The 26,069-nt window shown below is 46.3% G+C and overlaps 2 protein-coding genes and 1 long non-coding RNA gene across 6 annotated transcripts in view; 1 reads left to right on the forward strand and 2 right to left on the reverse strand.

Moving 5' to 3' along the window:
- The window catches only part of RPAP3 (RNA polymerase II associated protein 3), a 42,078-nt gene extending 41,979 nt beyond the window's left edge, over positions 1-99 (reverse strand). The window contains exon 1 of one of the 4 annotated variants that reach the window (XM_081309861.1): positions 19-99. The gene's annotated coding sequence lies outside the window, so the exon portion shown is untranslated. The other 3 variants (XM_081309860.1, XM_081309862.1, XM_081309863.1) reach the window with 3 other exon arrangements.
- On the forward strand, positions 96-7,986 carry LOC308657795. The gene is made up of 3 exons (XR_014024066.1): positions 96-184; positions 7,010-7,081; positions 7,683-7,986. It is a non-coding gene; the product is annotated as an uncharacterized lncRNA (long non-coding RNA).
- The window catches only part of ENDOU (endonuclease, poly(U) specific), a 26,025-nt gene continuing 4,073 nt past the window's right edge, over positions 4,118-26,069 (reverse strand). Inside the window, exons 2-12 of the mRNA XM_081309864.1 lie at positions 23,777-23,985; positions 23,314-23,413; positions 18,015-18,137; positions 15,061-15,114; positions 14,481-14,618; positions 13,881-14,061; positions 13,316-13,515; positions 7,694-7,807; positions 6,956-7,062; positions 6,112-6,254; positions 4,118-5,245 (exon numbers count right to left, since the gene is read on the reverse strand). Of these exons, the coding sequence (XP_081165990.1) occupies positions 5,125-5,245; positions 6,112-6,254; positions 6,956-7,062; positions 7,694-7,807; positions 13,316-13,515; positions 13,881-14,061; positions 14,481-14,618; positions 15,061-15,114; positions 18,015-18,137; positions 23,314-23,413; positions 23,777-23,800 (1,305 nt within the window). The 5' untranslated portion in view covers positions 23,801-23,985 and the 3' untranslated portion in view covers positions 4,118-5,124. The remainder of the gene's footprint in view (positions 5,246-6,111; positions 6,255-6,955; positions 7,063-7,693; positions 7,808-13,315; positions 13,516-13,880; positions 14,062-14,480; positions 14,619-15,060; positions 15,115-18,014; positions 18,138-23,313; positions 23,414-23,776; positions 23,986-26,069) is intronic.

Genomic DNA, 26,069 nt, shown 5'->3' on the forward strand with positions numbered 1-26,069 from the left:
CTGCCAGGCCGTCCTCACCTAATAGTAGCCGCTCAGACGCGCCGCCACTCGCGCCGCCCCGCCTCCCTGGACCTTCCCACAAGGCCCCGCGGGCCCTCGCCCCGCCCTCGGGGCCTGGCCGGAGCGTGCGCAGAAGTCAGGTCCGCGACCTGACGCCCGGGGGCAGACCGGTTGGGGATTGATGGTGTGTGAAAGTGAAGTCTGGCCTTTTGCGTCCTTCCAGTGTGACTGAACTAAACACGAGAGAATCTCCAAACTGCAGAGTCATCCTGACCTAATCCAATCCCAAAACAATAAAGCCTTAAACATTTCCTTGGACCTCCCTCAATTGTAGCCCTAGTATTTGCCTTGCTTTTGTCTAACGTTATGTCATGACAATCATGAGAAAGTTACTGTCTCTAAACCGTGAACGGACCGACGTAAACTGGTAACCCTAGCAGCATCCTGGGGTTTGCGTTTTCCTCTAAGCTGTGTGTCAGCATCCTCTATGATGTGTGTCAGTATTAAGGTCTGTCTGTATGCTCTGGCTAAGAAGAAATATGAAGCTTTTGACACCTTTCGCTTCTGCTTCCTTTGTGAATAAGCCATTTTTCACTGCCATGCTAACTCTAGAGTTGTAAAATAAATCAAAAATAATTTTTGGAAGTCCACACAAAAAAGCCAGTCCCCGGCGTCTGTGATCCCAGCTACTTGGGAGGCTGAGGCAGGACGATTGCAAATTGGAGACCAGCCTGGGGGAAATTAGTGAAACCCTGCTTCAAAATAGAAAAAGTTGGGGATGAAGCTCAGGTAGAACGCTTGCCTAAGGTGTTCCAGACCCTAGATTCAACGCCTACTATGGAGGGAAAGGGCAGGATTAGAAGGCCACAAAAAAAGTCACAAAACAAACTTTCAAATTGAATCAGCTCTCTGATCTCAAACATTATCCCCAAGATTCAGATCAATGATTCTCAAGCTTTATTAAACATTGTAATCACTTAGGGACCGACAGATGGGTGGATGGATGGGTGGATGAATAGATAGACCAACCCACCGACCTATATAGATAACCCCCCCCCCTCTCTCTCTCACACACACACACACACCACAGCACATTGATGAATTCTATCCCAGAGGTTTTGATTTAATTAGTCTGGAATGTACCCTCAGCATCACAGATTTTTAAAGCATGGCATATTGCTGTGCCATTTAGGCTAGGAAACATTAACCCAGAACCTGGTCAATAAAAAAACCTCCTTAGGGTCCTCCCTCACAAGGTCACCTGTTTCATGTTGTTTAATTGTTGGGTATCTTTGTATTTTAAAGTTTTAGTAGTCAGATCATTAAATGCATTACCAAAATATTTACTAATGGAATGATTTTGTTGTTGTGTTTGGAGATAGATAAGTAACAAAACGATATATACTATTTATCTATAACAAAACGATATATACTATTAACAGATCATACTGTATTTTAAAACTAGAAATAAGTCAGTTTAAAGCAGATATAGATTTATTAATGTTCTTAACAAAGCAATTACCTTCTCTTTATTAATCCTTGCAAAGTTGATTGAGAAGAGAGAAAAGAGGACCAACTACCTGTTTTAGTAAAACTTCATTGGACTCTTAGGTGATGAAACCTCTCTTTTTCTTCTTCTCCCTTTCTTTTCACATACTATTAAAAGGGAGAAAAGTTAACTAAATGGTTTTGATGCAAAATAGCCATCATTACCAACTTCTGAGGCTCCCAAAGTGGGGAGGTTGTCTATAATGGCAGCCTTCTCCCCTGTGAATTCAGACATGGGCCTTCTTCTTTTATTTATTTATTTTTACCAAGAATAAACCCCAGTCCTCTCAAATGAAGTTACTGTTAATAACTGAACAGCCACTTTCAAAGAGACATTCTCTTTATGAGATTTACATGTTGAAATCAAATCGTCAGTGAAAATAAACATAAATGTTGATTATTGCAACAGTAAAATGCCACAATTAATGATGGTGAATTGTTAATTTTATGCCAAAAATAATTATTAAACTCTTTCAGATAGTTTACTATGGGAAGGTTCTGATAGGTAATATAAATCTTCAGAAGAGGGTATTAGCTAAGTAACTTTAGGAAGAAAATTTATGCACCTTGACACTTCCTATTACAGAAATAGTATATATCGTTTTGGGGTTTTTTTGTTTTTGAATATGAGAGAAGACCAAAATAAAGGTGGTTTAAACATAACAGAAGATTATTTCTGTCTTATATAAGACTGAATATAAGCAGTGCAGGACTGGTATGATAATCCAGTGTTAGGCCCAGGCTCCTAATACCTTCCTGCTCTACCATCTTCAATTATGATACAATATGGCTGCTCAAGCTCCAGCAATCTTATCTGAAATCAAGTCAGCAGGAAAAGGACAAGAACAAGAAAATTGTGTTTCCTGTTCTTTAAGATATGCCTCCTCTTACATGCCATTGATCAGGACTTAGGCACATGGCCCCTCCTGGCTACAAGAGAAGCTGAGTTTTTATTCTTGGAAGTCATGTGCTCTTGTAAAAACTGGGAATTCCATGAAGAAGGAAGAAAAGGAGGAGATCAGGTATTGAGGGGCAACCAGCAGCCTCTGTCACAAGCCTTAATAAGTATTCTTTAAAAGAATAATGAATGAAGCCAGGAGTGATGGTTCATACCTGTAATCCCAGCTACTCGCTAGGCAGGAGGATAGCAAGCTCAAGACAAGCTTCAGCAACTTAGTGAGATTCTGTCTCAAAATAAAAATAAAAAGAGCTGGGTATGTAGCTCAGTAATAGAGTGCCCCTGAGCTCAATACACAGTACCACAAATAAAAAGTAATAATGAATGAATAAGTAGATTCTGCTAGAAATCCAGCTCACTACAACATGAGGAAAAGGTTGGATTTTGAAATCCTAATTTGCTACTTAATAAGAAAGTGACTTAATCTGAATCTCAAATGTCTAAGTAAAATTACAATGGTAAAGATAAAAATTACTACCAAATGTACATAAAATGTACATTAATGGACTATTTAGCACAACTTGGGACATGGTAAGAGATTAACAAATGTTAGTTTCTACCTCTCTGTCTTGCAAAGCTAAGGTCCAGACCCTGGGGTACAGTACTCTCTCCTACATTTTTGTTTCTCTGCCTCCTATTTATCTATCTGGAAGACCCCTGAAGAGGTCAGTAAGGAGTAACAAGTACTGACATTGGTAGATGAAGATTAAGACTAATCATAGGGAAGAGGAATTGCCTCTCCTAGTAAAAAAAAATGAAATCTGTATAATAAGTGAGACAAGTAAGAATGATGAGCTGAGTGTGATGGTGTACTGAAGCAGGAGGATCACTTGAGCCCACAAGTTCAAGACCAGCCTGGACAACATAGGGAAACTCAGTCTCAAAAAACAAAACCACAACAACATAAAGAATGATGAAAAGAATAGCCGGCACATTATTTTACATTCCTTACCTTACAACAGTGGTACTATTATCCCAATATTACTGATAAGGATACTGATTGAATAAGAAAGTTACCCATGTAACCAGCAAGTAACTGACTAGATCAGAGGTTGCACCTAGACTATGTACTCCTGACCCCTTGTCCTGTCCACTGGACTGTGAACACCACAGGATAGGATAGAACAAGTTCCTGTTGGATTTGTCTGAGCTCTCAAATTTGCTATAGGTTCCCTTCTTGGCTGGTTTCTTCCTAGAATTGTGTCCTAAATAATCCGACAACAGGTGAGAATTATTTTTACTATCTCTCAGTTTGGTCAACCTCTGCAGTCACAGAAGCTGCATCCAGGATGTCCTTCTGTTCCCTGTATCTGTGATAGAGGGGGCTGGTTACTGGTACTGGAGCCAATAGTCGCCCACCACTCACCTCCCCGTTGTCTGCTTGTGATGCTCTTTCCATGTTTCACATTGCACCTGGAAGATTTCTCTCCCTCTCTTAGTTAGAGGGACTTGGTGAGCCTTCAAGCACTTCACCCAGATACCACTTTCCCCTGCAAGGACTTGAAAGGAGGAGTATCATTCCCAGCCCTGCTCCAGGGAAAATGCAGGGAGACCAATAGTCAAGGGATCCATAAACAAAGAAGAGACACATTTCTGTTTTTTCGTTTTTAATAACTTTAATTGGAGACCTGACCTCTCTAAGTCAGGGAGCAGGACTGACTCTGTGGAGCCCCATCTGACTCCAAGCAGGCCCAGGGGAGAAAAGCACCACTGTGGTGGAGATAGGGAGCAGTCTCCCTGGTCTCCCATCTAGAGTGCTTCAAAATATTGCAGCTGGCTAAGCCTTAATAGAGAATAAGTTATAGTTGCCTTTCTTTTTCTGATGCTAAATCTTCCTCCTCTTATGGAAATTCTATTTAAAAAAACTATTTGGGATCAAAATATAAGAGTGCAGATGCACTAAACATCTATAATCAGGAAGCTTCTGGAAACAGATACTGAGTTGACCACAAAACACTCAGGCCTGGGGAAGCAACCAACCATTACCCTGCTCTGTTCAATGACAGAGTTCTCCCAGACTCTGTTCCAAAAGGATCTTACTGTACAAAAGACCAAAGGCTGGTTGGTTTCTGTGGCCTGACTTCTTTGAGGCCCCTGACACAGAGCCAAACTGCAGTTTGCAGAGCTGTAAACAATAACAGCCATTATAGTAATCTTATATTTCTATTAGCAGTTCTTCCTAAGAACATTTGAAAACACCTCAGTAAATGTATTATCAGGTTTGTCCTCTCACCAACCCCCAAAACAGGAAAAGGGGTAGACCTCTTCCCATTGTGTTAGAGGGAAGCAGGAGGCACTGTGAGGCCAGAGGACTTGCTCACAGTTCCACCATGCATCAGAGCAAGGAACCATCAAGGCCTTCCACCTCCTCCACCTGGACTTTGTTTCTTAGTCGATATTGTTAAAATACTGGATGACAAATGTTTGACTGCTTTTCTGCATTTTCTAATTTGTTTCTTTCCTCCTATATAGGCATTTTTGGTTTGGGGGTTCTGTTTCACTGATGTGGGATTTCCTCCCAGCCTCCTCCCTCCCTTTTCCAGTCCAGAGTAGATAGCACCTCAGTCCTGCAAGAGCCCTCCCTGCCCTCATGGCTCTTTCTGGCTCAAAGTTCTGTCCTAATGGGTGGAAGACACCACGTAGGCCGTGGCAATGTACTTCTTGCCATTTCCATAGGTAGTCTTGTCCCAGGGATAGGTCTGGATAGCCAAGGGATATCCACCCAGGCTTAACTGGCACCTGTGGGGAAAGATCATGAAATCAGAGGAGCCCACCACTCCACCCTGCCTCTTTCCCCCAGGCTGCAAGGATCCAGCCCACCCCCCCAAAAAAGGGGGGGCTCTGTCCTTTATGACAGAGCTGCCACAGATTTCTGCAGCCACTGAGCATCTGGACCTTATTTTCTGTCTTCGGAAAGAGGAGTTTTCCTTATCCTTCCCAGAGCAATATTTTAAAATCCCAGATTCTAGAACGGAAGTTCTCAGAATGAATATTTGTTTCATCTTTCAGAAGCATAGAACCCTGCCAGGTGGTGGCGCACACCTATAATTCCAGTGACTCGTGAGGTTGAGGCAAGAAGATTGCAAGTTGAGGCCAATCTCAGCAACTTACAAGACCTTGTCTCAAAATAAAATGTAAAAAGAGGATGTGGTGGGTGGCTCAGTAGTAGAGCACTCCTTGATTCAAACCCAGTACTAAAAAAAAAAAAAAATTAAAAAACTTAAAAGAAAAATTTAAATAGTAGAACCCAAAGTCTCCAACTGATACAGAACAGGAAGGCCAGTTGTTACCAACTGTTCTGTTTCCCTCAAACAGCCTCAAGAACAAAAATAGAGGCTTAGAGTCCCCAAGACAACCTATTTCTAACTTCTTTGAATAGTAAGATCCTGCATAAAATTTCACTTGAGGGGAAAGAAGGGAGATGGTTCTACAGCTAAGATGAAGTTTGGCAGCCTCCAATCTAATCTAACCACTGCTGGAGGGATAAAATGGAGGCACAGCACAATGATCTGTCCAAGCCCTCTCAGCCCCTGAGTGGCAGACTCCAGATCTCTGACTACAGCCGGAGGCCTGTGCCCCAGTACTGTGGCTGGCCCAGTACTTACACTTTGCCTGGCCGGGCAATGAAGCACAAGGAGTAGAGTGCAAACTCAAACTCGGGGCTGCTGCCAATGAAAGCTGAGCCCACTTCCTTATAGTAGCCATCCCAGTTAAACTGCATCGCTAACACGTCAGGGTAGGAATCCCACTGCAAAGAGAAGGGCAGGAAAGGGGGTTTGGTGAAGGCCACAGAGTAGCATCAGAGAGGTGCCAAATGCCAACAGTTGGCCAGTAGTTGTTGAAGGTCCATGAGGAGCCTTCAGGGAGACTGGCTTCCTTAAGTAGAAGTACCTGAGCCCCACTCAGATCCTCTGTGTAGCGTTGACAGTGCCAAGGAGGTCAGAGTCAGCAGCCATAAGACCCAGACCAGAATGCCAGGGATGCAATTGTTCCTTATTGCCCCTGTACCTGGAAGAGGATGGTTCATTGCCCCCAAATTATTTGCTGGTGCAGGACAGCAAAGGTTTCTTTTTTGTAAATTGTATGGAGTTTAGCTCAGACTATCCGGGTTCAAACTCTCAGCCACATTTGAAGGACATATGGGGGGGCGGGGAGGCAAGGCGGATAATTGTATGTCATTGGTTCTTCTCCCTCAATATCCTCCTCTGACCTCAACCTCCCACCCAGATATGGTGTCCTCTGCCCTCTGACCATGCAGTTCTGGAGCCTTCCCTGGAAGGGAATACCATCTCTTAGGTGGCTAAACTTGCTGTCCAGCAAAGGAGGACACCACGTTCACAATCCCCACTGGGCTGCAGATGAGTTAGGGGGAGGAACAAGTCTGACTGTTCCAAACACAAGGATAGAAAGTGTGGCCACCAACAGGGCTTTTCCAGCACAGGTACTCACAGGTCCATCATAGTTATGGCTGTAATAGTCAACCAGGCCCTCCTTCTCCTGCAGGTAGAAGCGGATCCAGTTATGGAAGCCAGTGACCTTTCCCTTTTTGATTTCACCTATAAAACAGAGCACAAGGTAAGTGGTCTGGGCTTCTGGAACCATCCTGTCCCTCCAGTTTCCTTTCTCTCACCCCACACCAAGGCTGCCTCCTTCTCCGGGATCTGAATGTTCACCAGCTCAGTCCCTTACCTCACTCCCCAGAGTCCCTCACATCCCTGTCCTCTCCTCTCGGTTCAGCCAGAATAATTCTTCCCCCTCGCTGATACTAGAGACCACTCTGGAATATTCTTCTCAGCTGTTTCTCCAGGAGCAAGCCTGGCCTTGTGAGAGCCTTATGGGACAGGGCAGTGGGGAACAGACTGTGAACCTCGCAGGAAGCAGCTGACCAAGCTCTGGAAGCAAAGGACTGCTCAGAGGCTAACTACCTTGCCCCCAAACACTTGTTCATTCCAGATGTACCCCCTTGAGAGCTCCAGTATCTGGTCTTCTTTCCCTCTTAGGTACTCGAGAGAGACTATCCCTCAAAATGGCTTCTCAGACCTGTCCCTCTTGGCCTGATAGTAGACATGTCCCTCCCTGCCAGCCAACTTGGCTGTCTATTCTTCAGGGTCAGGGCTGCCCTGCTCCTGAGTGAAGTCATTCCTTTTCACCCCTTCCACTCTTCCTTTCTAAGCAGGGTGCCCCCACCTGAGAAGACATGTTCAAAGCCACTGGAGTCCGCCTCTTCATTGCCTCTTGAATAGAGCCCAAACCACATATTCTTCAAGTCGTCAACGAATTCTTGCTCTGAGCCATAGCGGTCTGCAGAGAGGAACACAGAGGATGTTGGAGAGGGGAAGAGAGGTCGGGTCCTGGGAAACAGAAAAGGGCCACCTGCTTCAGGACATCAAGAGAGACATGGGGGCGCTGGGGTTGTGGCTTGGCAGTAGAGTACTTGCCTAGCATGTGTGAAGCACTGGGTTCAATCCTCAGCACCACATAAAAATAAATAAAATAAAGGTATTGTGTCCATCTAGTCCATCTACAACTAAAAATATTTTTTTTAAAAAAAGAGGAGAGATATGGGTTCAATCAATCAACAAATGTGTTCGACTGCCCATTTAGCAATGATAAGCAGGACACCCACTGTGTGCTAGGCCCAGACCTAAAGGCTGAGGTTTCAGCAGAGAAAAATGAGGACAGGGTCTCTATCTTTAGAGTTTACATTAGAGAGAGGGAGATAAATAAACAAACATGGAAACACTAAAGAAATCATGTGATTTCAGGCAAGTGCTTAGAAGACACTGGAGTAGCCTATGATGACTAGCTAGATGGGGTGGGAGTGCTGTTTTGAAGTGTCCCCCCCAAAAAAAATATGTTAGGAATACCCACTGTGACATGATTAAGAGGTAGGATCTTAAAATTCTGCTCCATTTGTGTACAATGAATCGAAGAGCTTTCTACTGTCACGTAAAACTGATTAGAACTAATAAATTTAAAATAAAAAAGAGGTGGGATCTTTAAGAGGTGATTATGCCAGGAGGGTTCTATCCTCATGAATGGATTAATGTCATTTTCACAGAAGGGGTTTCCTTATCGAATGGATGGTTTCCTTAAAAAAAAAAAAAAAAACAAGTTTGGCCTTCTTTTGCCTTTTTCTCACTTTCTTTGTCTCTGCCTTCTGCCATGGGGGGACTTCCCAGCCTCCAGAACCACAAGTCAATAAATTTCTGTTCATTATAAATTGCCCAGCCTGTGGTATTCTGTTCTAGCAGCATAAAACATACTAAGACAGAGGACTTCTGAAAAGGAAGACCAGAAAAACCTTTTTGAGAAAGTAGCACTAATCAAGAGACCTGAAGGTTAAGGAGTTCACCACACAAACATCTGGGAAAAAGAAAAGGGAACTGTAAGTGCCAAGGCTCCAGGTGGAGAGAGTTTATGTTCAAAGAATTGAAAGAAGTTCACTGTGGCTGGAGCAAAGTAATCAGGAGGAGAGGGGGCCTGAGAGGTAGGCAGGGACCAGATCCTGTAAGCCATGGCAAGAAGGCCAGATCCCAATCAAATAGTAATAATAACAAAAATATCTTAGATTGATTGAGGACTTTATGTGTGCCCAGCACCATTTTAAAGGGCTTCGTATAATAATATTGAATCCTCAAGCCAGGCGCATTGGTGCATGCCTGTAATCCCAGTGGCTCAGGTGGCTGAGGCAGGAGAATCATGAGTTCAAAGCCAGCCTCAGCAACTTAGCAAGGCCTTAAGTAACTCATTGAGGCCCTGTCTCTAAATAAAATATTACAAAAGGCTGGGGATATGGCTCAATGGTTAAGTTCCCCTGGGTTCAATCCCTGGTACCAAAATAATAATAATAATAATAATAATTATTATTATTATTATTATTATTATTCCTCACATTGAACCTTCACATTAGTACTAGCCTCATGTTAATAAGAAAGGTACTAATTATTTCCAATTTAGAGAAGTGTAAACTGAAGCAGACATGGGTTATGAAACCAAGGCCAGATGGCATAACTCATAAGAGGTAGACACAGCACTCAAACCTACACAGCCTAGCTCCACAGACCTATCTCTAAACAACTCTACAGCTTTGGGCAGTAGAGAGACACTGAGGTGTTATGGTTTGAAGATGAGATGTACCCCAAAAGCTCCTGTGTTAATGCAGGAATATTCAGAAGTGAACTGATTAGATGAGGATATCTGTAACCTAATTGGCCCATTCTAGTTTGAGTAGATTGACTGGGTGGTAGCTATAAGCATGTGGGATATGGCTGAAGGAGGTGGGTCACTGAGGTCATACCCTGGGTGCATCTTCTCTGTGGCCCCTTTTCCTCATCCCTTTCTCTCTGCTCTCTAGCTGCCAGTAGTGGAGCAGTGCTCCTCCGTCTCTCCCTTCCACCATGGTCTTCTGGACATAAAGTAATGGACTTACCCACCGAGGACTGAACCTCTAAAACCATGAGCCAAAATGAAGTTTTCCTCCTCTGAGTTGTTCTTGTCGGGTATTTTGGTCAGAGCAACACAAAGCTGACTAACACAGAAGGAATTCGGGCAGAGAAATTATGTAATAAGAGCTTTGCTTTTAAAAGATCATTCTGATTGCCTAAGTAAAAAGGTCAATGCAGTTTTAAGAGTGGAAGTAGAGAGGCCAATTTTGAAGCTAATGCTATCCAGATGAGCAATTGGAGATGGTGTACACTAAGTGGTAGTTGAGGAGAAGGTGTTATGGCTTAGATTTGAAGTGTTCCCCAAAAGTTCATGTGTGAGACAATGCAAGAAAGTTTAGAGATGAAATGATTGGGTTATGAGAGCCTTCACCTAATCAGTGCGTTAATCAACTTGAATGGATTAACTAGGTGGATAGTGGCTCTAGGCCCGTAGGGTGTGACTGAAGGAGGTGGGTCTCTGGGGGTGTGATTTTAGAGTTTACATTTAGTGAGTGAGAGCTCTCTCTGATTCCTGATTGTCCTGTCCTGAGATGCTCTCATCCTCCACACCTTTCTGCCATGATGTGCAGCAGCAATGGCGCCAGCCATCTATGGACTGAGACCTCTGAAACTGTGAACCCCAAATAAACTCTTCCTCCCCTACATTGTTCTTGTCAGATGTTTTGTTCATAGCAGTGAAACTGCTGACTAAAACAGAAGGGATAAGAAGCAGATCTGGGATATATTTTGAAGGTGGGATTTATGGATGTTACTGATGGAGGAGATGACAGTGGAAAGCAGTGGGGGGGAAAGAATCCAATCTAACTCCTGGGTTTGGGCCTGAACAGCTAGATGGATTCTGTTGTCATTTATGAGATGGGAAAGACCCAAGGTGAAGCAGGTCAAGAGGAAGAGTGAGAACTGTGAGTTCTCTTTACACTAAATTTTGTGTAGATACCAAGTGAAGATGTTGAAATGGCCATTGGGGAAAAAAAGGGAAAGGTGAGGACTGGAGATTTAAATCAGAGAGTCATCAAATACTGTTTATGGCCCAGAATTGTGTGTAGAGGATCCAAAAAGAGACACCAGGAATATTCTCTCCTTTCAAGGACTTAAATGCAGTTGGAAAATAAGATTGAATACATAAAAAAATAATAATAACAGAGTAGTTTCACAAGCTGAATAGTTGCCCTTACTAGCACTCACTTGGGGCCAAATTTTCCACTGATGCTTTACAAATATTAATCCTCAAAGACATCATTTCACAGATGAGACTCAGCAAGGTAAATAACTTGCTCAGGAGTCTTAGTTCATTTTGGATTGCTATAACTAAACACCTGAGACTCCGTAGTTTATAAAGAGTAGAGGTTTAGTTTGCTCATAGTTCCGGAGTCTAGGAAGTCCAACATCTAGGTGCTTGCATCTGGTGAATACCTTCTTGTTGAATCATAATATGGTAAAAGGCATCACAGGGCAAGACAGAGCAAGTACACCAGAGAGAACTCACTTTTATAACAGAGCTACTCCTTGGACAATCCATTAATCCATTAACTGATTATTCATGAGGGCAATCCCCCAAGACCCAGTTGCTTCGCACAGCTCTCATATCCAATTACCATTAATATATAATATTAGGAATTAAGTTTCCAGCATATGAAATTTGGAGGACATGTTCAAACTGTAGCACGAGAGTCATACCACTAGTCAGTATCAGATCCAGGAGAAAACCAAGTCTCTCTGGCCCTAGATTATTCTGGGTCATAGCCTAATCTCTCAGTCTCCAAAGGGATGCTGAAAGCCAGCAAAACTGAAGCAATTGAAATCTTCATAGAGGTGGTGAGACCTGGCAAGAACCTGAAGAATAAAGAATAAAGGCTGGGCATGGTGGTACAAACCTATAATTCCAGCAGCTTGGGAGTCTCAGGGAGGAGGATCGCAAGTTCGAGACCAACCTCAGCAACTTAGACCCTAAGCAAATTAGCAAGAATCATCTTTAAAAATAAATAAATAAAAATAAAAAGGAGTAGAGATATGGCTCATTAGTTGAGCACCCCTAGGTTCAATCCCCAGTAGTTAAAAAAAAAAAAAAAAAAAAAGTGGCATTTGGACAAGGAGGGAAAGAGAAATGAGAAAAGGTGAGTAATGAAGAGCCTGGCCTCATATTGGAACCAAGGTTCCTGAGCCAGCTCTGCTTCCAACTCCTTTGTGGCCTGGGTCCCATCTAGCCTGGCTGGGCCTCCATTTCTCTCACTGAAAAGCCGTCAGCTCACTCCACTCTCATGCGTTTAGCACAGAGAGAACACCAGGGGGCGGCACAGGACTGCATCATCTCATGGAATCACTCCTGTGTCACCTAAAAACAGCAGAGCTGTGGAGGCCATCCCACAGCCAGTGAGAGGAGACCTGGACAGCGCCACCCCTGAGACAAAGCCCAGCTGCCTGGAATTCGGGGAAGGAATCTGGAGGACACTGACAAACAAAACCCGAGCCAAAAAGTCCTGCTGTCAAAACCTTTTTTGGTCTAACTTGAATGTATCTGTATCTGGAGACATTCCGACCAGAACTCTTCCCGGTAGGACATCCTCTCTGAACCTTTGTTGATTTTCTGTAGCTGTTCCCCACAAGAAGGAGAAGAAGAAGAAGAAGAAGAAGAAGAAGAAGAAGAAGAAGAAGAAGAAGAAGAAGAAGAAGAAGAAGAATAATTAGTAGTAGTAAGCCAAGCCCTTCCTGGATTTAGTGCAGAAAAGGCAAAAGAGTTGGGGACTATATCTGCCTGATCCATAAAGCAACTTGGATCCATAGAGGTGGCTGAGAAGTGCCCCGGGGTGGGGGAGTCTCATAACCCTGCAGAGGACCCTGAGACTGAAGCAGAGGCTGAGGGATCCACAAGGCTGCTAACATTCAGTCAAAAGATTGGGTGACCCAGGTATGGTAGCACACAACTGTGATCTCATCTATTTGGGAGACTAAGGCAGGAGGATCACAAAATTGAGTTCAGGCTTCATGACTTACCAAGATCCTGTCTCAAAATAAAGTGAAAAGGACTGGGGACGTAACTCAGTGGTAGAGCACTTGCCTAGCATGCCCTGGGTTCAATCCCTAGCATAGAAGGAGAAGAAGGGGAAGAAGAGGAAAAAGGAGGTGGATCTCCAAGCCAAACGGAGGATTCTGCAGCCCCTAGTAGGGTCCATCATCTTTCCATGACTCCCCTCTGGCCTTATCTCTGTCCCTCCCAGGTGTGCACTTGCCTCTGTGTGGTCCTCTGCTTCCTCACCTGCTCTCCCAATGCCCCATTGTGCAGCCCTCAGAGGTGTCTGGCTCTCCTGCAGACAGACCCGCATCCTCAGCAGTGCCTCATGGGGCCTGGGAATGGCTCACTCACTCTGGTGATGGAGAAAGCTGAAGAGCTCCTTCATGACTGCTGTCTTCATGATCTCTCTGAGGAAGACACCCTGTTCGGCCAGCTGCTGGGCATTGAAGTGCTCCCCGTGGCCCGTCGCCCGCTGGTAGTTGTTGAGCAGGTTAATGAAGGCTGCGTAGGTGGGCTTGGAGAACAGCTGCTCATTGACATAGGTGAAGAGCCTGGGGCAGGAGGAGGGACACCCACAGAGGGGCCTGAACATGCAGCAAAAACTCTTCCAGAAACTTCCAGAGAGCCCAGGGGCAGCACATGAGGGTTGGAGGGGGACTTCAGGTGCTCTTGAAGGTTATGCATGAAGCCACTTTTATTCCACTCCATCTCCTAGAAGATCTTCCCTGTCCTCAACCCAACCAATTCCAGAAACCTTCCCAAATGTATACCCACAGTCCCTCAAGGAGGCTTCCTTGTCTCTGAAGAACTATTTTTCCCCTCTCTCTTTCCTCCTGCCTGATTTGAGGAGAAAAGAGTAGGAGCATCAAAGAAGGAAGGATTGAGGAGAGACTCTGTGGGGACCAGGGGGACTCACGGCTCTGGGCAGCGATCCACTTGGTCTCCCGTCTCTGAAGGGGAGATGCGGTTTTGACTGTTGAGAACGATGTCTTCCTTCTGGGCTTTGTTGGTGTCTGCCTTGTAGATCTTCTCAGAGATGCTCTGAAGCTCCTCTTTGGTTATGGCATCGCTGCTGTGGGAGAAGCCCTCTGGGAGGGCTTGAGGAAGGGGTGATTTCAGGACCAGAGGGAAGGCAAGACAGGCAAACGTCTGTGTGCATCCCCTCCTGAGCACTTTGGAGAAGCCTGCAGGAGGTGGTTGGAGGACAGGGGCCTAAGGACCCTTAAAATCAACCCATGTCGTTGCCATGAATGTCCACAGAATGTCCACCCTGCCCCTTCCCTCTAGGAAGATTCTCAAACTGTGCCAGGCATCAGAATCACCCAGAAGACTTGTTAAAACAGAGTGGTGAGTTCACCCCCAAAGTGTCTATCAATAAGTCTGGGGTGAGACCCTAGCGTTTGCGTTTCTTATAGATTCTCAGATGCTGGTGCTGCTGGTCCAGGGACCACACTTTGAAAACCACTGCGTGAGAGTCCTTGTGTAATCTGGGGCTAGGCGGAGGGAGCAGACTGACCGTGGTCGCCACACAGGCTCTCGAAATCCTTGCAGCAGTTCCCAAACTCTTGGCAGCGGTCATTGCAGTGGCAGGGGTGGTGCTTGTCGAAGGCTTCGTGGCAGCGGCCCTGGCAAGAGCTGGGTGCCGAGTACAAGCCTGAGAGCCGAGGAGAGGCGAGTCCCCATCTGACCGCTAGAGGGCGAGCCGAGCGCCCGTGCCGCCCCCTCCCTCCCCGCGGGCTCCTGATCCTCCTCACTGGGTCTCCAGGGAAGGAAAACAAACAGGTCCAGTTCCTGCACACCCTTCACAGTCAGGAAGTCCTTTCTGATGCTGAACTTTATTTTCTGGCCTGTTGTTTTTATAATCTTCCCACTCTAAAAATAAAACCTCTTCCACTTCCCTCCCCAGGCCTCGGACTCTTTCCTGGTTACCCCTCCCCTTCCCTGGCAACAGGCCCCTCTCCCTCTGAGGCTAGGGAGTCCTGCCAACCTCTCTCTTCTAGCCAGGCCTGGCTCTTAGGCCTGGCAGAGCCCTCCCCACATCGCCCCTGGTGTCCCATCTTTATCCTGAAGGGTCCCATTTGGGAAGGCAGGCTCACTATTATCCGGGGCCTCTTCTTCCAGCTCCAAGAATTCCTCTGGCTCCTCCTTGGCTGCAATTAGAAAAATAAAGTTACCAGCCATCCCTAAGGACTTCCATCCCTTGCTGGGCATGGTGGGCCATTCCTGTAATCCCCATGACTTGGGAGGCTGAGGTGGGAGGCTCACAATCTCTAGGACAGTCTGGGCAACTTAAGGAGACCCTCAGCAACTTAACCAGACTGTGTCTCAAAATATAAAAAAAGGACTGAGGGTGCTCAGTGGTAAAGCAACCCTGGGTTCAATCCCCAATACCTAAACACACACACACACACACACACACACACACACACACACAAAGAAAAATATTTCCCTCCCCCTTTTTTCCTGGTTCTGAAGTCTCCCAGCCTCAGGGACAACCATGTGCACTGGAAGCAGATAGTAAACAAGGGCTGCAGTACAAAGGACTAGGCCCACATCAAAGAGGATGAAAACTCCATTTCCAGTGGAAGGAGTTTATTGAAAACTGTTATCAAAAAACTAAAATAAGCTGGGCACAGTGGGGTAGCCCTGTCATCCCAGTGGCTTGGGAGGCTAAGGCAGGAGGATTGCAAGTTCAAAGCCAGCCTCAGCAAAAGCGAGGCTCTAAACAACTCAGTGAGACCCTGTCTCTAAATAAAATACAAAATAGGGCTGGGGATGGGGCTCAGTTCAAGTACTCCTGGGTCCAATCCCCAGGACCAAAAACAAAAAGCTGTTGGCAGGAAAAACATGTTCAGGAAAGCACTGCTGCAACCTGAGTGACCACGTCCTGTGCTCTGGGAGAGAAGGTGTGGTGGGAGTGAGGGGGAGAGGAAGGAATGTTCCCAGGAATCTGAGCTCCTCCACCATCACACGTAGAATAGCCCACCTCCACAGCTGTCCCAAAGAAACAGCCATGGTACAGAGTGACTCAGAAGCTTTTAGTGAGGCTGCTGGATAGGATTGTGATATCACAATCAGAACCACTAGTCAGGTTATTTGCTCAGTCAACAAACATCTTCTGATCTCTTACTTTGTGCCAGGCTGTGTTCTAAGTGTGAGAAATCCATAAACTGTTCTGGGGATATAGCTCAGTTGGTAAAGTGCTTGCCTAGCATGCACAAGGCCCTGGGTTCAATCCCCAGCACCACCAAAAAAATCAAAAAAACAAAACAAAACAAAAAAACACACACACAATATATAAACAAAACTGAATCTATATCAAATCAAAGACCAAAAAAAGGGCTGGGACTGTAGCTCAGTTGTAGAGCATTTGCCTGGCACATAAAAATAAATAAAATAAAGGCATGTGTCCATCTACTCCTAAAAATACTTTTTTTTAGAAAAGAAAAGAAATCCATAAACTCCTTAATTCAGCCACAGTTGATATTCATGGACTTTTGTGAGCTGAGCTGGAGTTACATCATTTACAATATTTTTTTTCCTGTAGGAAAGAGGTTCTGAGTTGCAAATCAGAAACTTAGAGATGAAGTGTTTCCAAGGCTGGGTATGGCTACTATCTTGGAGTGTCGGTATGAGCAGGCCTTCCTGTGTCTGCTGAATGATAAGAAAGGAGAGGGCACAGAGGCAGCAGAAAATAATGGGCTCTGATTCTGGCTCTGAGCACTGGGTTGGTGTTTTTGTGTAAATTGAATAAAGGGTCCTTGTGAGTGGAAGCAGTTCCGTGAACACACAGCTGGTCAGCAGATACTACCTTTGGGCAAATTAGGAAAGGCTCAACTTTCTCTCAGCAGATATAGGTCTGCACCAGAGCACACAACTTGGTGAGAAGGGTACATATTAAATTTTAGGCCACTCAGCCAGGTGCCTTGTGCATTGGACAATCTGTACAACCAGATGTGGTATTTTGCCGACCATTACCTTCTATGGTTTCCTTGATCATGTGTTCCAAACTGGGAGTTAGGGCACATGATTTGACAATGAACTCAGCAAGTCTTCATGTCACAAAGCAAAAGATCATTACCTAAGAGTTTGTTAAATTGCAAGCATCTGAAAAAGAAGACTATTCAAAAATGATTGTTCAAAAACTATTCACTTAGCCGGGCCTGGTGATGCACACCTGTAATCTCAACTACTTGGAAGGCTGAGGCAGAAGGATTGCAAGTTCAAGGTCAACATCTGCAAAACTTAGCAAAACCCTAAGCAACTTAACGAGATTCTGTCTCAAAATAAAAGTTAAAAGGGCTAGGTTAAGTGGCTCTGGGTTCAACCCCCAACACCAAAATAATAATAATAATAATTATTATTATTATTATTATTATTATTATTATTCATTTAAGGCTGAATCATGGGAACAGTGGAGGAACAATTGCCTTTGCAGGTAGTGCATGTCCTGTTTTAATCAGTAGTCTGAGAATAAAAGTTTGAAGATGTGGCTGCTCTGTCCGATCATTAGAAGAGAGGGGTGCATTGTGACAGTCACAATGACACCTGCAGCCTTCCTGGTGGCAAACAGATGGTGAGAGCTCATTGCCATTTTTATAATTTTGTGATTTAAGGTGTTGAATAGGGTCTGAGCATGTAGCTCATTGTTACAGTGCTTGCTTAAGGTTCACAAGACTCTGGGTTCATCCCCAGCACCAAGAAACAAAAAAGAAAGAAAGAAAAAGTGTTGAATAACAATTGGTAATATCACGATGCTAAAATAGAGTTTCACCATTTTGCACAAACTTTCATGATATTGTTAATCCTGATCATTCAGATATTCCAGGTAAATGGCATCTACCATATTTTAGATTGGGGACTTCTTAGAAAACCTGAGACAAGTGATAGCCAAATACCTGCCCCCTGGCCCTGCCCCTTCCCCTCAGTGCACTCATCACCCCCCCACCCCCAGCCCTGAGCCCTGCGCCAGACTGCTGCACACCCAGGTCAGTGGCCCCTTAGGCAGACTGGACTTGAATCCTGGTCCTGCCTTCCACAGGAGCCTCACCAGTACACAGATGTTCGTAGTCTTCACAGCAGTCCCCGTGACGGGAACACCGGCGGTCACATTGGCAAGCAGCATCTCGGTTAAACTTCTCATTACAGCGAGATGCACATGATTCCAGGTTTCCTGGGGGCAGTAAATATTACAGGCTCAGCTCTCTGGGGATCCTATGCTCTCCTCCTAAGGGTGCTCCCTGAGGGAGAGTTCACAGACAAGAATGGGGGGCCCCCCTGGTAGATAAAGTTATTGCTATCTGCAGGAAAGAAGCACATCCAGATCCTTCCATGCGCAGCATAAGCCTCCTCCTAGCACCGGCCAGATGCTACAGGGCTCATAGCACTGACCAGACTCAAACGCCTTTTGGGGTAAGACCTGTGACATACACAAGAAAAGGAGCAGATATGAGGCCAGAGGAAGAGTTGCAGACTGTGAGAAATGAGTGATGCCCTATCCGAAATTCGCATCCATTTCTCAGTTCAAACAACTGCAACTTGGTGTTACCAGAGGCTCCTGATTTTCAAGAGAAACCTTTTTTTTTTAACTGATGTTAAGCAAGGGGCTGCTTAACCACTGAGTCACATCCCCAGCCCTTTTTAAAAAAATTATTTAGAGACAGGGTCTTGCTGAGTTGCTTAGGGCCTTGCTAAGTTGCTGAGGCTGGCTTTGAATTCATAATCCTCCTGCCTCAGCCTCCCAAGCGGCTGGGATTGTAGGCATGTGCCATCACATCCAGATGGAACCTTCATCTTTATGTGAAAATTTGCCAGTTTTTAAAACTTCAGGCAGTCCCATGAAAAGGTCTGTGGGCTGGACATGGCCCACTGGCCACTATTCACCAGTCACGAAAAAGGGAAATAAATGTGTTCCGGTGGTGTCCCCTACCCTTTTCCCTCTGACCTACCCCCTTGTTCCCATCCTGTTCCTTTTATGCTCTTTGATTCTGGTTCTTCCCTCTGCCCCAGTCTGGTCTTGGTGGCATCCACTTGTCCCCTGTGTCACATCTTTCTATTCCTTCCAGTCTTTGGAATGCATTCAGATGAGTTTAGGCTCAGGGTGGTGAATGAGGCGTTGTGGGTGAGAATGGGGCTTTGGACAGGATCCTGTTCTGTAACCACAGACCGCATCCCTCACTCCCGCCAAATGGTTCATGGTTCACAGAAGCAAGCTTCTGGTTACAAGGGGTGTAAAAAATATTGAAAGAAACAGTACAAATTCACTACCATTCTTTAAAAAAACAAAATAAAATAGAAAGCCCCACCACAAAGACAGCTTAGCAAAGACAGTGCCGATGAACGTCAGGAACAATTTCTTTCCACTCAGGGCTTTAAGGGCCACGACAGAGTCTGTTTCCATTTGACGTTCCTGAGGTTTAGATGTTGAGAATGCTGAGTTTAGGGGTCAGGCTGAGAGCGTTGCACAAAATGTCAAGATCAAAGTCAGAGTTACCATGAGCATCGGAATCATATCAGTGAGGAAACTGAAACCTAACTTGGTTTCAGTTCACAGTTGGAGTTGTGTCAAATTTATTGATAAAGTAACAATTTTGTATTGATATTTGGATAAGGAATGGGGTGAGATTGAAGGTGATGTTTAGGGTTGACGAATGTATCAGGATTAGAAGAGGAGAAATAACTCCAGTTTGGAGCTTGGCTCTGGCTGGGATTCAACAGGGATCTAGTATGCATATTTAAGTCTGGCTTGGATCAGAGGTAAATATTAGGTAAATATTGGTAACTGTTTTGAATTATTGGATTTATACTGTGTCTAATGGGAGATGGCATAGCAGAGAGGTTGAGAACCTGTACCCTGCACCAAGTTGCTTAGGACTAGAATTCTAGTTCTGCTGCTTTCTAGCTATGTGATCTTGGGCAAGTTATTTAAATTTCTTTGCCTTGTTTCCTTATTTGTAAAAGTGGAGATGTAGCTCAATAGTACAGCACTTGCCTAGCATGTATGAAGTCGTGGTACTTAAAAACAAATAAATAATGAAGCTGGGCTCCCGTGGCACATGCCTGTAATCCCAGCAGCTCAGGAGGCTGAGGCAGGAGTTCAAAACCAGCCTCAACAACTTAGCAAGGCCCTAAGCAACTCAGTGAAATCCTGCCTCAAAATAAAAAAGGTATGGGGTGTGGCTCAGTGGTTAAGCAGCCCTGGTACCAAAAAAAAAAAAAAAAAAAAAAAGGAAAGAAAGGTGATAAAATAGTGAAGCCTATCTCATAGAATATTTTTAAGAATTAAATTAAATAAAGGGGCACTATTTTATCATTTCAAAAAAAGAACTAAATGAAAGCCAGGTACATCAGCGTACATCTATAATCCCAACTACTGAGGAGACTGAGACAGGAGGATCACATGTTCAAGGCAAGTCTGCAACTTAGTGAAACCCTGTCTCAAATAAAATATATAAGGCTAGGGTTATATATAACTCAGTGGGAGAACACCCATGGATTCAAGCCCTAGTACGGTGACATTAATAATGAGGACAATTAAATGAGTTAAATTTTTTAAGGCACTTAGAACAATGCATGACACATAATACAGCCATGTATTTGTTAAGCAAATAAACAGCGGGAACATTCCATGCCCATCTTCAAGGTGGCAAGTGTTTAGACTGGCTGGAGTTATTGTCTTGCACAGGGACCCTGCCCACATACTCCATCTAGCCAACTCCCTCCCCAGGTTCAGCTGGGCCAAGGGCTGTGCTGTCAGCACACACATGTTGCTCTTGGTTTCCTGGCTGACATAATCACAAGGAGTGTGTTTTCTTTACATTAGAGAGGTGACAGGTCAAGGTCAACTCAGGTCTTGAGACAACGTATTGTGTGCAGGGCTTCCAAAGCATCCAGGAAGACAGGAATGTGGTCCAGGGAATTGTCCCTAAAAGAGACCAAGCTCCGGGGCCCCTTGTTCCTGCAAGCCCACAGGAACTCCTCTGGAATCTTAAATGATGCTTTTGGCACTTGAATGCAAAGGTCTTAAGGAGAAATTTTCATCCCAGGAGGAAGGCTCCGCCAGCGGCCCACTCGGTCAGCCTGGCAGTACACCCAGAATCCAAGGGAGAGAATGCAGATGAATCAGGGCAGTGCTTTAATGGGCCAGATCAGCAGAGTGCAAGGAAGGAATTCACTCCATTCCAGTGCTGGCCCTGGTTGAGAAGGGCAACCAGGGAACAGTCAACTGTGGAGTGAGGAGAACTCCCCACCAAACTGCCTGGACTTTTTCTTGTCTGTTCGGGAGTAGCCCTAGTAAGAACCCCTCACCAAGGGGTCCTCGAATGTCTCTGTGAACTAGTTCTGCTTCAAGGTGACCTTGGGATGTGAAGGTGGAGGGCAGGGTGGGAGGGGCTTTTCTCATAGGCGCCTTGCTGTGCTGCTCTGGGGACACTCAGATGACCAGTCACCCAGACTACCCACTCCAGGGCACCCACCCCGCACCTCCTGTTGACACAGACGCTTTGTGTAAGCCTCACACCAAGCCAGGAGCCTGAATCACAGCTTTCCGCCCTGTCTCTTTGCCTCATCTCTGGCGCTTGCTTTTCTTCACTTTGGCCTCTCTTCTCTTGGTCCCGCATTCTCCCACCATTCCCCACAAAGAGCTGTGGTTCCCTCTCCCTCCATGAAGTACTAAATTTCTCTTCACCCTCTAAGACTTTAATACACCACAGCCTTTACTCCCTATCCCTGCATGGACACAGGGTCCCTATAGGCCGGCCCTCATTGCCTCTGATGGCTGGGGAGTCCCATTGTATGCCTCTTGGGGCTCCAGATGCTGTTTCCATGGAGACCTAATCAGCCAAAAAAATCTTTATCCCTAGGACCAGTTTTGCAAGCTTCTGAAACCACCAAGGTCCTTGGCACACACCCAGCTCATTCGTGATGACCTGAGGCTGCCCCCCACTTCACCCAGTGATCCCCATTCTGGCATCCTGGTCCCAAGGTGTTGGGGTGGAAGAGACGTGAGCAGAGCCTCTTTCCTCCCATCTTCAGAGGCCTCACTGCTCCGGCTCCTCTCACGCTTCCCCATCAGTCCCACAGCCAGTGTGATCACTGCCGGCCCCCAGCAGTCAGTTCTGAAGCAACTGCTGCCTTGCTCTCAGGGACATCCCCTGCGGACTGGATCTCTAGTGCCCTCTCCTGAGACTGAGATATCATGAGCCACCACACCAGGCACAGGAACTCCCCTTTCTCCTCCATACCAGCTGGCCTGAGGTTCCCAAACCCCCTAACCCTCTCTACCACCCAGGGCCAGGCAGAGTTGGGTCCTGGGCAGAGGTACACAGTCCCATCCAGTGTTGAGGGCCTGGGGCTTTTTCCTCCCAGGGTTTTCCATTCAGGCATCCCATTAGGGGACTCCTTATCCATAGCCTGATTGAAAATGCCCCCAAGAGTCGGTTCCTCCCAGAAATATTTATAATCACAATGCTAACTGAAGTCAAATTCTCTGAGATCTCACCTCTCCTTGGGTGTTTCTCCACATTATCTTATTTGATCCACACAGTCTTGTGCAGGAGCAACCTGGGTGGGTGGAACGGGCATCAAGCTTTGACTCTTTCTCCTCGGGCAGAGGAGGATTCCACCCACACCTCTCAGATGGGCCTCCTCCCTCAACACTTCTCCCTCCCCACCCATTAACTACCAGTTAACACTTCAGTAGCAGACCTTTGCATGGTTAGTAACAGCAAAGTGCTCTCTTCCTCCCTGGTGCCATCCCTTACACCGCTTGCAACTATAGGCCAGGCCCCTTCTCTACTCCTAAGCTCCCCTAACACTGGGACCAAGAGCCATTCCTCTGACCAGCCCCAGATGGGATATGACCCACCTTCAGGTCAGGGGCCCTCTGGGTAAAGCCCATCTCCTAAGGCTTTACCCACAGAAAGTTCACACCCTGATAACCTCACTGGCTCTCTAGGAGCAGTAGAGGGAATGACCAAGGACAGACAGTCAAGCCATCCAAATTCAGCAACCACAGCCCCAGTTTTACATCATATAGTGGCCCCAGAAGATATAATCTTTGTGAGATCCAAAATCTACCCCAACTACTGATGTTTGGAACTGATCCTTCTGGGTGTCAAGAAGGAGCCACCATGAAACGGGTCCATCATTCCTGCAACTTTCCCCACACGGCCTAGCCCACTCCAGAGACAGCTCCTGCACTCGACAGACCAAAAGTGCTGCATGGCTCTAGGACAGAGTTCACCCTCCCTTGTCCCACTTCCCTCACCCACTGCCAAATTCTCCAATCCTCTGTTCTTTAGGCAAGACCTTTACCACCAAACTCCCATGTTGAACAGATAAAGACTTACCAGCCCAGGCCAGGCCACAGAGCACAGCCACCGTCAGGGGGACACAGGCCTTCATGGTGCCCAGTTGTAGGCCAACAGGGGACTGGTTATTAGACTTCCACTAGAGTCAAGGTGGATGTCACAACCCTCAGATGAGCCTTAGTACCCAGGATGATTCTTTTAAAGACATCAGGACTTGTGGATCTGGTGCATCCAGATTTGTCCAGGAAGAAAATGGGGAGGGAGGGATTCCAAATGGATGGGCGGTGGAGAGAAGGTGGGGCCTCACTGCTGTTTGAAGCCAGAGAGAAGGTGATTAAGCAGGCAGTTAATGCCAGATGTTTAGAACAGGTCATGCTAGCTGTTAGTAGCTGGAAAACAGGCCAGATGAGCAGGCACAGCAAGATGGACCTAGTTCGGCAGGTTCTTTATCCAAACTAGGGATACCCACGAGCGATCTTTGAGTAACCCCCTAAATACTCACCCATCTGTGGTCACTTGTAACCATGAGGCTACAAGTCTAGGTTCAGATTCAGGGCGATTAAAGAAACCTCTGCTTTTTATATGATGCTATCACACTCTCCACGCGTTCAAGTTGTTGTCTTGCCTCCACTTGAATGCCTCTGGTACTGGGGAGGGATGGGGTTCGCCTTCTGAGGGTCCCTTCACAGACCTGATTCCCAGCCCCTGGGACTATACAACCCAAGGCATGATGGTGGAGGCAAAAGTAGAGAGTATGGGGGAAAATCCATTAAGTGACATATATCAGCACATACACGCAACAGTGATTCACAGATAAACTTAGATACCAGTACCTATACATACACAGATAAATTACACTGTATTTCAAGCAGCTTTCTCTGCCCTGCCGGCCTGTCTGGACAGAGAACTCTACTGTTCTAGTTCTCCCCAGTCAGGGTCCACATGGGTTTTCTCCCCTTCTAAGCTCTTCCCAGAGAGCCACAGTGGGGACCAGCCAGCAAGGTGGGAGTCCCAGTAGGTGGGGTCCTGGAGACCTGGGGTGGGGAAAGGGTGGAGGAAGACGCATGGAGGAAGGTGGAGGGGCTCAGAATGAGGATACGAACAGGGATGGCTCCTCCAGAGCCCCAAAGGGGAGATGGTGCAGTTGCAGTACAGAGGATTGGAGGGTGGGGAAGAAGCTCCTTGGGTAAGGGTCTCGGGATGTGAGGAATGCAGATTCTGTCAGCAAATATTTATTGAGTGCTCATTATATGCTGGATGCTACACTGTAATTGAACAACAGAGTTCAGGCCAGCCTGGAAAATTCTTTTTGGAATGGATTGTTTTCTGGTGGGACAGAGGACAGATAAGTCCAACATTAGACAGCTGTTTGAAGTAGGCCCCACATGTCACTGGACTACTACTGGTGGCCAAAGGCCTGACAGGATCAAGAGGCTGAGGGAGAGACTGGCCCAAGGAATTTGTTCCCAGGACAGCTCATTCCACCACCCATGTTTTCCTGAGAAACCAAGGTCAAGTCTTTCCAGCAGAGAACCACAGCCTGGAAGGGCTCTGCAACTGGCCCAGCACAGCTAGGCCTGGATTCACCTCCCAAGGGGACCTCGGCATCTGAAGATGATGCATCTCCAGCCTCCATCCTAGGGATTCTCTCCTGGCCCCAGGAGGGAGGCCTAGGGTGGTCACCCACACCTGATCTTACTGAATGTGTCTTAGAAATGGCCAAGTGTAATTTCTTTCCCCACATTGGTTTGAGGGCCAAATGCTACGTTTGTCTTTCCAGGCTTTCTGTTTTGAAGTTTGGGGCAGCCTTGACATCCAGCGTCACACACTCACTGCCCGGCCTGCCCGGGCACATTTGTCAGAACCGCCAGCTGAGCCCATTCATCACAAAGTCCCAGGCTACGCATCCAGTTCCGTCGGTCCTCTGCCTGGAATGCCCTCTGCCCATCATCCTTGATGGCTGGATGGCCATCGACGGCTCGCCTCCAGCCCACAGGAGCCCTGTCCATGGACTCAGTCCTAGATATTTGTCCCATGTGCCTTTGACACATCACAGCCATCACTGATGGGTCTGTTGCTGCCAACACAGCTTCGTTAACCCCAGCACTGCCATTTAACTTTCCATCCAGTTATTTCTTTAGCTCCCGTCTGAAATTCCTTAAGATGAGGATCGTGCCTCCAGAGTCCCCGCCACCAGCTGCTTCAGAATGCCATCCAATGGGTAGATGAACCGTCAACACGTGTCTGGGACAAGTAGTGATCAATGAGGACAAGGGAACCTGGTAGCCCTACAATGCCACTCGTTACTAGAGACTTGAGTGACGGCGATTAGCAAAGCAGAGGTGACTGGATGGACCCCGTTGAGCTGTCGAGATTGTGTGTAGTGTAGTTTGTATGTAGGGGACCTGCAGGCAGTGGATGGAAGTAAGGCCTAGGAATTCATCTTAAAGTTGTGTTTTCACGGCAAACACGTTATTTTTAGCTATGTATGCATGTGCATTTGGGGCCAATGGAAATTTGGGTGGGGACCTAAATCCCAGAACCACCTGCTACAGTTTGGATGTGGTATATCCCCCAAGGACTTTTGTGTTGGAAGCTTGGTCCTCCGTGTAGTGGTGTAGAGCTGGGCCCAATGGGAGGTCACTGGGAACACTGCCCTCAGAGAGGATTAAAGGAGTTTTCCTGGGACCCCTGGGTTAGTTCTCCTCCTGGTTCTGTCTTCTTGTCTGATGATATAATCTCTTACTCTCCAATGTTCTCCTGCTAAGATGCCATAGCTGTTAGGCCCTCACCAA

Source organism: Spermophilus citellus (genome assembly GCF_964194105.1).
Source record: "Spermophilus citellus genome assembly, chromosome: 10".
NCBI classification, from domain to species: domain Eukaryota; kingdom Metazoa; phylum Chordata; class Mammalia; order Rodentia; family Sciuridae; genus Spermophilus; species Spermophilus citellus.